The 13,731-nt window shown below is 38.8% G+C and overlaps 1 protein-coding gene across 4 annotated transcripts in view; it reads left to right on the top strand.

The window, feature by feature from the left end:
- gjc1 (gap junction protein gamma 1) overlaps nucleotides 1-9,686 on the top strand; it is an 81,398-nt gene extending 71,712 nt beyond the window's left edge. For all 4 annotated transcript variants that reach the window (XM_030141714.1, XM_030141712.1, XM_030141713.1 and 1 more), the window contains one exon: nucleotides 4,300-9,686. In XM_030141714.1, coding sequence (XP_029997574.1) covers nucleotides 4,354-5,808 — 1,455 coding nt within the window. In that variant the 5' untranslated portion in view covers nucleotides 4,300-4,353 and the 3' untranslated portion in view covers nucleotides 5,809-9,686. The remainder of the gene's footprint in view (nucleotides 1-4,299) is intronic.
- The last annotated feature ends 4,045 nt before the right edge of the window (nucleotides 9,687-13,731 follow it).

A 13,731-nucleotide genomic window follows, 5' to 3' on the forward strand; every position in this document is an offset into this window, starting at 1 on the left:
GATGTTTTACTATTTTAAACAGGAACAAGAAATTTGATTGTGAATTCACCTTTTCATTCCCAAATTTGAGGCGACTCAGAAATAATCGAGCATAACATTTAACCTCTAAAACGAATTATTCTGTTCTGCAAGTAAAAATAAATATAATTTAACATCTACATCAAACAATAATAATGTACTTTACTATTTTTCTCTTTTTCTTTTGGAATTGGAACTTTAATCTTGCATAAAATAAGAACAACAATGAAAAGTATATGCATAATAAGCTGTGGGGGGACTTTGTGGAACGGTCTGGAGCAAGAGATAAAGCAAAGTACAAACATAAATATATTTTTAAAAAAAGGTAAAAAAAAAAAAAAAAAAAAATTCCAAATAGGTATATGGAAGATTTGGGATAAAAATAGTAGTGTCCCAAATACTATTTGTGAATTCTTTGAATTAAGGGAGAGTAATTATAATTTAAGAGGTCTTTATATTTTTGATCGAACTAAAGTGAGGACAAATATGAAGTCTAGATGGACCTGATGATGAATTTAAGTTATTCACTCCTTTTACAAAGTTAAAAAAAATGCCTTAAGTTTAAAATCATTTAGGACTTTTGAATTGAGATGGTAAATATGCTTTTGTTGTTGATTTTTTTTTTTTTTTTTTTTTAATGGTGTGAATGCTCCATGCTGTACATGTTTAATTTAATGTAAGCAGTGTATCAGATGAAAAGGATAGGCAAAAAAAAAAAAGCTTTTGCTTGTAGCCTATTCCTTTTTGGGGGTTTATGTTTATTATAATTGTTGTACTGAGTGCACTGATTAATGTACACACCCAAAAAAAATTCGTTCATTCATTTTTAAAAAAATTGATTTATTTCGAATATGGCTATGATACAAGCTTCCTGATTACTACTATTTGACTTATTTGCACAACATAATATAGAAATGAAAATTCAAGGAAGCATAAAAAAATGATACACGTAAAAGAAAAGAAAGAAAAAAAAAGTCATATCCGAAAAGGAGTGAGAAGAAGCATAGCTTATTAGCTCTCACCCCTTTGTCTAAACCAACAATATGTCCATATATACATCCATACATATACACCCATATACATACACATCTATCCATCTATACACACATACATATATACACACACATACATACACATATACATATGTGTATATATACATACATATACATACATACATGCACACATGCATACATATACACATCCACATATATCATATACACATACACCTACATATACATACACACACATATATGCATATACGCATACCCATGCTCATACACTTACATATACATGTACAAATTCATATAAACACTGTTCCATACATAAATGGAATTCCATACATTCCATTCATTCATTCATTCATTTTTGGTTATAGCTTTCAGCCTTTTGGGCAAATTCTGGCACATTTACAGCAATGGTGATTAATGTGCACTGGCCCTGTCTAATAACCCACTACAATAAAAAAGTTATTAAAATTAAAAACACTAAATCTTTGGAAATACTTCACATTGCACATATTAATATTGCACATTGCACAATAGCCAAGAAATACCTAAACATAATGAAAGTAATCATTCACTGTCCATGCTCTTAATTTTAATGCAGTAGAGTAATGTGCATGTAAATCCAAAAACCTTCACAAAAACAACAGGTGCAGGGTGGAAAACTCTGTAATGTTGCATTTTCATATCAAGCAACAGACACAAAGCAGCTTCATTACTCAGGTGGTTGCATTCAGTATAATTTAAATCAGATTGTTCCCAGATGAAATCACTGGATAACAATGCCTCACTATTATTGTAAAATCAGAATAGCTTGACCTTTACAGCTGACTGTGCGACTAAATCTGGATATTAGTGGCTTAAGGACATTTGCGCAGAACAGTAAGAGTTATGTAAAGACACAAAGTGATGTAATGCGGGAAAAGTCAGACAGAACGTGACGATAGACGGACATTACCATGACTGTGTGTGTGCTTGTGGGAGCCTATTTTCTCCGCCGTGGCCATGTGCTGCTTACTCATACATGTCGGTCACAGACGCTCACAGTTTTTCGCCCTCATGAGGACTTTCAGCAGCACTGTACACAACGATTCCTGACATGCACCTCCTCTATCCCAGGCTTGTCCTTATATGGTCTGGGTGATCAATTCTAGACACATGTTTCTTTGCAAGCGCACTTCAAAACATTCCCACCCTCTCTTTCCTCCCTTCTGGAGACACAAAACAGAGAGTTAGCAGTTCCTGGTCATGTTTTAGAGCGAAATGTTCCCCGTGCTGCAGCTCCAACTAAGCCCTGAACCTGCTTGGTAAGGATATTGCCCCTGGAAGCCCTTTAAACCCTAACCTAAGCTAGTATTCATGCTTGGATTTTCCTCTCGGTCTAGCTGACAATAAGCCGTGCACTATTGCAGCTTCATAAGGGGGAAAGTTCTGTGGAGGTGTCATATTCATCCCCCAAAGCTGCCCTGAGGGACAGCAGTGTTTGGGTTCAGCTCCACTGCTTGAGCTAATGTGGGTCTGCTGTCTGACTTCCCGCTCCAACGGTTTGTGCCCGGCCACCTGCTGATTCTGCTGGTTTGGATGGACTGCCTGGAGCCCAGACCTAACCTACATAGGCAACATGTCCTTTTTCCTAAACTGCACTGAAATGCACAGAAACTGCAGCACGATGCCGGTTACCTCCTCACCAGAACGAACCAGTCAAGTTAATACAATCCTGAAAACTGCACCTCACACAGAAGAAGACTCACTAAGAGGATTTATTTCTTCAAAAAGAGATAGGCTGTTAAATAAAGTGTGTGTGTATTTGGCAGCAGCAAATTCCCCCTATTTGGATTATTCGCCTCGGTTTCAGTACCGCTTGATGGTTTTTTTAAAATACCAATATCCTTTTTCCACTCTGTTTGGTCTTCTAATTCTGTTAAAATCCTGAACTTGACAGCGACCTCACTTTGGACCTCTCTAAAATTCATTGTGTGTCTTAGTGCTGCAAGAAGCAACAGATCAAATTAAAGACACCGATTTCCTGAACTGAGACAGGAACACTTATTTTACTTAGAGCGATTATTAGATCACCCCCCCCCCCCAAATCTCATCACTGAACTGGCAGAACTAATTATTTTTCACATTTACAAGTGTTAAAGCTATATTGTGCAATATTAAAATATCTAAAAAGTACAAGGTCTCTAAATATATTTTGTTTTGTTGCGTAAATGTTGTTCAAATGTAAAATGTGCATTTTTATTCAGTGTAACAGTGGATTTTGTTGCTTGTCTATGGTGTCATATCTACTTGCTTCTATTCCTCTTGACTGAGATGGCATGATATGAATATAAGTCATTGCATAATGTGAAAATACCTCAATTGTTGACATGATTTATTTCAAGATTCATAATAGGAATCAGAACAACAGCAACATCATCTACTGTGTCTTTGACTATTGTTTTGTATGAGAGACTCCAAGATGCAGAAATCTCATACTGTTTGTTTGATTTCAGTTGTAAACATTTCATTTGAACTCACACTGTCTCCCCTTCTTCTTCTAATATCTCTTTATTTGTCCAGAGTCTGTGAACAGATGAGACAGGGACACTTATTTTACTCAGAGCGATTATTAGATCACCCCTACTCAAATCTCACCACGGAACTGGCAGAACTAAATATTTTTCACACTTACAAGCATTAAACCTATAATGTGCAACATTAAAATATCTAAAAAGAACAAGGGCCATTTATACAGTTTGTTAATTTGTGTAAAATGTTTTAAACTTGGAGAAATCTATAATTTTATTCAGTGTAACATTGCACTATTGTCATATGTGCTTCTGTTCCATTAGAGGTGCATTACTGTATTGTACTATCACTGCTATTGTAAATAGATTTGATTTATATATTTAATATTCTATTATAGTTCATCTTTCACACCACCTATTTATTCTTTTTTTTTTGCCTCTTTTTTAATTGCATGTCATGGAGAGAAACAGTATCTAATTTCTCAGTATATCCTTTGGTGTCATATGTCCTTGCTTCTATTTCACTTAACTAAAGTGACCTAAAGTGAATATAAGTCACTGCACAATGTGAAAGTTCCTTAACTGTTGACATGATTTCTTTCTAGATTTTCCTAACCAATGGGGGTCAAAACAACAGCTCCCATGATCCCCTCATACTCATACAGTCATCTACTATATCTGCTACTATTGTTTTGTTTCAGAGACTCTAAGCTGCAGAAATCTCACACTGTCCTCTCTTCTCCTCCTCTCTATCTTTATTTGTCCAGAGTCTGTGAACAGGTGAGAGAGGGACACTGTCTGCCCCACTGTCCAGCGACACCATGAGCTGGAGCTTCCTCACGCGGCTGCTGGAGGAGATCCACAACCACTCCACCTTCGTGGGGAAGCTGTGGCTCACCGTGCTCATCGTCTTCCGCATTGTTCTCACCGCCGTTGGAGGAGAGTCCATCTACTATGACGAACAAAGCAAGTTTGTCTGCAACTCAGGCCAGCCCGGCTGCGAGAACGTCTGTTACGATGCCTTCGCCCCTCTGTCTCACGTGCGCTTCTGGGTTTTCCAGATCATCCTGGTGGCGATGCCTTCTCTCATGTACATGGGCTATGCTATCAATAAGATTGCCAGATTAGATGAAGCCAAAGGAGTAAGTGGCTCCGCAACGGTCAGAACAGGAGGGGGTTACACACACAGGAAACCCAGAAAAATCTGCTTTGGAGCACGGCAGCACCGAGGCATCGAGGAAACAGAGGAGGACCAGGAGGATGATCCCATGATTTATGAGGTGCCAGAGATAGAGCCTCCAAAAAGACCACGAGATCCACTGCAGCCCACGCCAAGACCCAAAATCCGCCACGATGGTCGAAAGCGGATCCGTGATGAGGGGCTGATGAGGGTTTATGTTTTGCAGCTGGTGACACGAACAGTGCTAGAGGCCGGATTCCTTGCAGGCCAGTACTTACTCTACGGTTTCCGTGTTAAACCGGTGTTTGTGTGTTCGTTCAAACCTTGTCCCCACAGTGTTGACTGCTTTGTGTCAAGGCCCACTGAGAAAACCATCTTCCTCCGCATTATGTATGGAGTCACTGTCCTCTGCCTCATGCTCAACGTTTGGGAGATGCTCCACTTGGGGATCGGCTCGATATGTGACATTCTTCGCCGTCGGCGATGCCCACCTCAGGAGGACGAGTACCAGCTGGGCTTGTTAGGCACCAATGGGGGAGTGGAGGGTTCAGTGGGAGGAACAGGACCTGAGGCGGGGTCTGAGGGAGGGGTGGGCGGAGACGGAGCTGCGGACTACGTTGGTTACCCATTCTCATGGAACACCCCATCAGCTCCACCAGGCTACAACATCGTGGTCAAACCAGAACAAATGCCCTACACAGACCTGAGCAATGCCAAGATGGCATGTAAGCAGAACCGGGCAAATATTGCCCAAGAAGAGCAGCAACAGTTTGGTAGCAATGAGGACAACTTTCCAACAGGAGGAGAGTCACGTGTGGCTCTGAACAAAGACATGATCCAGCAGGCCCACGAGCAGCTGGAGGCGGCGATCCAGGCCTACAGTCAGCAGCACCGGGCAGAGGAGCAGCTCGGGGACAACCAGGACGACAAGCCCCAAAGCAACATAATCCAGGCCCAACCTCAGCCCCAGCCACAGCCTCAGAAGGAACGCAAGCATAGATTCAAACATGGGAAAGGAGGCAGCAGTGGAGGAGGCAGCAGCAGCAACAGCAGCAGCAGTAAATCAGGAGAGGGCAAGCCCTCTGTATGGATTTAACCCTCCTTACACTCCACAAATAATGACACATATTGAAGGATGTGTATATAAGACAATGGATGAGGCATGCAATCATTCTCGGATATTTAAACCACAGTGCCTAAAGAATCCTGTAAGCTGGAGAAGATGTGTGTTTATGTGCTGTGGTGTGTAAAAATGTGATGATGCAGCTGACAATTTGTTTTGTCTGGGCTCTCACTGTCTATTTAAGTGTCACACCAACACAAACTGTGTTAGGTTTCAGTCTGTCGTTTACATGTTTTGGTCTCCTCAAGCCCTCAAACAGATTATTGACCTCCGCTTCCTGTCCATCCTTTCTTTGGGATTGCAGCTTTGGATAATTATGGAATGATAATGAGTTCTGTTGCAAATCAGATCTATAGCAGATTTGGTTCAGTTCATTTCCTGGCCACTGCTCTACAAAGACACATTGGAATCCAAAATCTATGTAAAAAAAAATAAAAAATACACTGACATCCAAATGAGGGATCACCCTCACTCATACGCAATTGGATGCCACCTCATCACTTTGCCCTGGCATTGACTTGATAATATACTGACGTTATAAAACAACGTCATAACACGTAATGCAATAAGAAAAAACATAAGTCAGAGTCAGCGCCCAAAGCAGTGACTTTACCTTGTAGTGAGAACATCACCTTCCTGAAGGCTGTGTCCTGTCAGTCATGTTCTTTGTCTGCTTTCTATCCAGTGTCTATAACAGTCTGTTGTTACTGTGACTTTGCATCTGCCCATGTGTTTGTATATGTTCAGTGTGTGTTTTTGAGAACTGTACAACAATAGCTGCTGCTCAGGAACTTATGAGTATTGCAGCTTTTATTCAGTCTACATCTGAAGTTTCCTAAAGAATATGTACTTTTTAACAAGGTGCAGAAGCAATCCAGTTTTTATACCTTACTTTCCAACTTACTTTGTTTTTAACTTCTCAAGGCTGTTGCAGGAAGCTGATCAGTTCTTCACTGTTATTTCATCTGCCTTGTATTTGACTGCCCCCTGGTGGTATCTTTAGTGGGGGCTTCCTAGAATAGAGAGTAGTTACCAGTAGCCAATGCTACCTGCATCCAGTGGCACCTTAACCAGCTGTATTGTTCCATTTTCTTGACAAGCCTCGGGTTAGTAAAATCGTCTCATCCCAGGGGTACACATTCAATGTGAAATGCACAAGGCTGCAATATTAAAATGTGTCAAACTTTGTAATGGAAAAGGTCTAAAGCCATTACTATCATATAATGAGACCAAACACTGTTTGTGTCATGCAAGTGTCAGTGCCAAGTTTTAAAGCTAGGCTGCTATGAAGCCTGGTTGTTTGTAGCTTTGGAATACTGTGGCCATGCTACTCCAGTATTGGAAAAAATGCCTATGTGAGACCAACCCTTTTGTAAAAGTTACTTGTTTTTCTATTCCAGTAAGTGTATTACTTTTTTGAAGGGGATTTAAAATAATAAACTCCAAAATGGAGTACATTTTTATGTTACAACCAGTGTTTTATATGAAAGCACTCTTTTTTTCCAATAATTTTCTTTTGTAAAATAAAGAAAAAGAAAACAGGTTCCTTTAAAAAAAAAAAAAATGTGCTATCGGTATGGATATTTATGGTCATTGTGTTTGAAATTGCCTTTCAACTGTAAAAAATGTGAAATATGATATAGTATATTTTTATAATATGTTGGCTACATGGACTAAATGATACAAAGAAAAAAAAAGCCAGACTTTTTCCCTGTATGTTCTATATCAGTATTCAATGTATGTGGCATCCCTCTGGGCTGTATTTCAATAAACAGTGTTTCTTTTCCAACAATTTTGGAAGATCTGCTGAACAGCTGTGTGTGGACACAAACAGGCTGATGGGGTCTGATGGAGACAAAGGACAGGAAATGCTAAATTATTGCAGCCATTTCCAGCTTTGCCCCAAAGTAGCTTTCCAAACAAGCCACGGTGGTGATTGCTTATTTGTCTCATGTCGTTACATCGGGAAGGGGAGCCAATCAGAAAAACTGGCACATGCTGTTCTTGATTGAATAAATCTTGTCTGGGAGGTCTTTGAACTGTGAACTAAATGAACGAATGGTTACTTGTGTGAAGTTGTAAGGTTATACATTGTGACACGCTTCTTTGCGTAAACACGGGGTGTGTGCTCAGACGGGGAGGTTCTGAGACTCTGGTTGCTTTGTTCACCACCCGGCAGCACCACATGTCTTTGCAACAAGCTGAGGCCGAGCCAGCTGCAGACAGATATAAATCACCACAAGTACTTTAGTCAGCTGCTCCCAGAGCTGTGATTGGCACTGGCTCCACTGACTCTGATCCTAATAAGCCACAGGTGATTTACTGAGAGTATCCCAGTGTCAGCCTCTCCCCGTGAGGCCTACCAGCCCTCATTAAAAAAACCCTCCCCAGTAAACAAACTTTCTCAACTAAAGTATTTACTGTTGTTATGAGGAATGGAAACGTACTGATGCATGAACGTGAAAGCAGGTGATTCTTTGAGGTTATAGTCAGATGAACCCACTAGAGGGCGGCTTCCTGTCACCCCCAGAGAGTGTGTGAGGGAGTTTTTTTTGGGGGGGGGGCTGGAAGATCCCATCTGCTGTGTGTCTGCATGACTGGCAGCTTGGCCTTACATCTCCTAAACTATTCTAGGCCAGATTAGTCTGTTTTATAGGAAAAGTAAGAAACTCGGGCAGCTATTCAGGTCAGAAGAATCACCCTGTGGCGTACTTACATGTTTGTCTGTCCTTGTTCTCTTTGTCTATCGAGCCACTGACACAGACGGAGAAGGCGGCAGTGAGAGAGTGTGGCTCTTGGACAAAAACCGCTTTTAGAACTACTTTTGTCAGAGTTCTTCTGCTCTGCATACTGTCCCTGTCTTAGGGATATTTTAGCCTTTAAAATGTCAACGTTTGTGATCTGAGTTTGTGTGTGTTTTGTATTTTGGAGAACATAATTAATAAGGGTTTAGACTATTAGACTAAAGCATTTTCTACAACTATAATAAGCCTTTAATCCTTCAGGGTTACTAATATGCTATGTTGTTTTCTTTCAGTATTTGTTCTTAGGAATGGGGGTAAGTACATCCAGAACTGCTCACCACTTCACATTCTTTAAATGTTTGAGCATACTGTTTATTCAACTCCAATTCTGTCCAAGTTTTGGTAATAAATACATCGCAGGAATCAAAAGTTTGCCTCTTATGTGACAGAAAGAAGTAGAAAATTAAAAAAAAAAAAAAAAACATGATAAAACAAAAAAGTCATAAAATATGAGGTGTGTTTTGCCTCACAGTGACATTTGAGCATCATGAGGTGGTGATTGTTTGATTGTTCCACAGATCGGTTGAGCCAGCGGATTGTGAATAAAGTCTGATATAAAAGATTAAACGATTTCCTAAAAGTCCAGGAATACTGTGAAACATTAACCGGTTCTTTTGTAAACTATCTCTGTGCTGTATGCAGGTCAGAGACTTAAAAACCAGTCATACCAGATGAAGAAATTTGTGTTGATTCATCAGGGAAATAACAGTTTCCACCCTCAGCATGTGTCTGTCTACTGTCTCCACGTAAAATAGACTGTATGTGTTTTAAAAGAAAAGACATGAGTGAGGCAGTGCTGTTTCCTTACATGTTTCTTATAGTGGGATGTGACAATAAAACCAGTAGTATTACAAGTACAAACTCTGATTCATACATGCATTTGTGTGTTTGTGTGTATTTTTCTAAGCCTTTTGTAAAATGTACATTTCTTTGAGTGCCATTCTGGTATCCCCTGCAGACATTTTTTCATATTCTCTGATGAATACATTTGATTTGCATGTAAAAAGACCTATTTTCCTACAAAAATAAATCAGAAATGCATATCAAGTTGAGTGTTCCTTTCTTTTCTTTGAGCGTAAATACAGTTTTCCCACTTCAGAAACATCAATTATTGTCTTGTTCTTGTTGTCGGTATTAGATGTGGGTTTGATTTTGATCGGCGGAGGGCAGGGGGGATGACGGAGTGGGGGGGGTGGGGGTCTCTGCAGTCCTATCAGGAGAATTACAGCCACACAGCCTGATGTTGTGTCACTGGCAGAAACAACACAGGAGACTGAGGAGATGTCGCTTCAGCTCACGTCAGTCGTGTCATTTTGTTTGTCACTTTGGCAGTTCATTTGGTGACAGCTGAACTTTTACTTGTGATGAGTGAACATCTGTAGCTGTGAGGCTTAAATCACATTAATGCATTAACATCACCGTGTTTGTTCTAAATACGCACTAGAGATGTTTTCTTTTAATTGCATTGTCCCCTAAACCGTTCCAAAAAGTTAGGGTCCACTATTTTCATGACAATAATGGTTCTATTCAATACTGGAAACTGAACCTCAATACAACCTGGCAGTGACATCAGTCTGTCTGAATCATCTAATTGCAATCACTAAAAGTCTGTTTTTTATCCTCAAATGGTGCTTTCTTATGATTCACTTCTAAATTGGGACCTTTTTTGAGTAATTTTCAAGAAATAAAATTATTGTTAAGCCCAAAAACGGTTGTGGTACAACTTTGTTTTTCTTAAATAGAATGAGGAAATGGAACCAAAACCTGAGGTGAACTGGCTGTAGCTTCAGTTTCAAATCCAAAGTAGTGTGATTGAAGTAAAAACTCCAGTGCATATCACTTATATTCAATTATTGGCATTGTAACTAAATGACAAATTAGTTCACTATGTAAAATTTGATTGAAAATCGGAATTGGAATACATTATTAACCCCAGTGGGAACTTTTCCATGATGCAGATACTTTAGGAATGTACATAAAAAAATAGAAGAATAATCAGACAGTATAATCAGTATAATCAGAAAATATTCATAAATAAATAAATGTGAAGGTCTTTCTTGTGAGGGTTTTTGCCACCTTCTTTTCTCTTGCCCCCCCCCCCCCCCTTTCCCCATGTCAGTTCCGGCATCGAAATGTGGTTCAACAAAACTCATAATAAAATCAGCACAATATCAAGGGGAGCTTCATATACTTTATGAAGTTACCCTTGGCAAAGCAAATTTGTTCAGCACCAAAAGGCAGCCAGACTACCATTCTGCTGTTAGGATGCTGGACAAGACAAGTTAAAAAAAAACAACAAAAACAAATAAATAAGTATGCATAATTAAGAATAAGCAGATTTTTGTAATATGAACATAAAAATCTAAAAATGTATGGTCCACAGAATATATACAGTCTTATTATGGTAGTAGACCTCTCTAGTATTGAACAGTAACAGGTGGATATCCTGCGCAACAAAGGTAAAATTCTTGAAGTAAATATAAAGAGAACATGACCAGGTAAAGCAATGAGCAGATACAATCAAGAGACCCCAAATTAACTTTTCTGAACAATTTATTTAAAACAGAAGCTGATCTAAGAACGCCAGACAGGCATTACCATAGTTCTGTCCTATTCTTTTTTTTTTTAGCGACATCTACAATAATTATATTCTTTAGTCTATTTAAAGTCTGTTTATAAAGATATATCTGTGTCCTCACTATGTTTTTCCACTGAGGTTTGTGTCTGTCTCCTTTAGCTCATAGTCAAACTGCCTGGAGAACAGACAGCAAAAATAGTCATAAAAAGTATGTTTTTGTCATTCTGTCTCAAAAAAAAAAAAAAAAAAAAAAAAAACAGACCCTGGGGAGACTGGCCATTGGGAACAAGCTGAGTGCTGCAGCTGGATGTCCAATGAAATCACTGCCGATGTGAATGCAATCCCATGAGCACCCTCTGGGATGGCAACTTGTGGCAGCAGGCTGTTTTCTCTAAAAAGAAACAAACATTTCTTCCCATTAACAGCTCAGTTGGCTGAATGCCCTGACCTCACACAGATGTCATTTTAGACACAGTGTATCCATGCTATCTTAATGGATTTAAGGATGTGGAAAAAGAGGACAAAGCACTGACAAATAACTCAGCTTGTAAACTTTCCAAAGCTTTCCTCATCAGTTTTTCCCACATCCTGTGAGAGCGTCATCCAGCTGTTTGCATGTCTGTTTGTCCAGGATCAGTGGGATGCCCTGCAGCAGGACACATGGGAGTGAAAGGAGTGGTAGAAGCACAATTCCCATCCTCTTGTTAAGTAAAATACCACACAGTCAACATACCCCACCACAAGTTTTGCACTCAAACCCTTACTTTAAGTGGTTCTATGTAGTATTGATATTCCAAACTCTAAAACCCAGACAAAAACATACTTAGGATGAACAAAACCACACACCATCTGTATCTTGGTGTCATCAAGTTTTACAAGTCTTATAATCTTCACATAGGCTGATGCATCAGCTGATAGTTTACATTATAGCTCTGTTAGTTCAGCTCTGTTTTTAATCTGTTTAAATTGTCAAAAGCTGCACAAAAGATCTGTTTGGAATCGAATAAACAAAGTCAGAACTGTCACAGTTTAGTCTGAATGGTGGAGCAACAGACAGCAACTCAGCAAAGATAATAACATCCCATAATAACTTTATATTTTCTTAAGCCTCATAATCAAACTCACCCACATAGAAGAAATGCTTTGATTTCTTCATCATCATCATCATCATCATCCATTCTTTTCATTTACAGCTGTGTCCAGTGGTGAAAACAACCACAGTACTTCTAGTTTTTATCACTTTGTCACTTTCTTTGACTCTAAAAATTGTTTCTCAGTGGTTCTCATCCCGTCTGGTCACTTTCTGTTGCTTTGCTCAAAGGACCTGTAGTGTTAGTTTTTACCCCTCTGCCAACTTCGGGCCGAAGGGGTATTGTTATCGTTTTGTCATCCATCCATCTGTCTGTCAATTCAATGACATTATCTGAAAAATGCAGTGAGATATCTGCACTACATTTATACTGTGGATGCATTTCGACATGGAGCAGAAGCCTATTGAAAATAAGTGACTTTGACCTACTTTTCCAAGGTCAAATGGTGGCATGTCCTTCCAACGACGTAATTGCATTATCTGAAGAATGCATTGAGATTTCTGCACCAAATTTACACAAAGACAATCTTGTGTAAATTATAGAACAGAATCTTACACTATATTTGACTGAAGGGTATTAAAAATGTTCAGCACGTTATGTTCTTCACCATGGAAGACCTGCAGAGTGACTCACTACTACCTCTAGTGGTCACATAAATCCCTCCAGCTCATCAGTGTAAATTCAGATCATATTTCTACAATCCAATACATTGGGAATAAATTTAGGTAATTTTTTTTAAATTTTTTTTTACACAACATACATGTTTAAGGTTGAGCTCCGTTGAAACACTTTATATCCTCTAAGTAGTTTAATCCATGGTAATGCATCATATTCTAAATTATAATCTTATGTTTGTAGCATCATTTTACAGCAAAAACCTCATATTTGTGGAGTAAAAAAAAAAGTATATTTCATGGACTCAGAAAAACATGCATTTTCCCGTGAATGCAAGAAGGTTTTAAGAAGTTTATTACTAAAGTTAAGAAGTAGGAATCTTCTCACCTCATAAAAGATAATTTAATCCTTACTTTATCTGAATCAACACATTTGTACATCCATGGTTTTCACTCATCAGGAAAATTTGTAATCTGAAAAATCAGACAAATTTAGTAGAAAAAAAAGCTACAATATTTGTCTCTGAGATGTAAAGACAAATTTAAGTACCTCACATTTCTCCATAAATACTATATTCTGCAGTATTTATAGGTCACTCATATATAACTATATACAATATGGAAAGGACTGATGACTTCCACTGACATTACGCTGAATATATATTCATGTTTTTGCTCATTTAAATAATCTGTAACATAAATTAATGTAATCTGATGAGCTCTGAATAGTATCTTGTGGTTGTTTTTTGCCAAAGTGCTCACTGCACTTCATGGAACACTGAACACTGTCATCAGGGATTCTGGTATAA

Source organism: Sphaeramia orbicularis, chromosome 8, assembly GCF_902148855.1.
Source record: "Sphaeramia orbicularis chromosome 8, fSphaOr1.1, whole genome shotgun sequence".
In the NCBI taxonomy this organism is placed as follows: Eukaryota; Metazoa; Chordata; class Actinopteri; order Kurtiformes; family Apogonidae; genus Sphaeramia; species Sphaeramia orbicularis.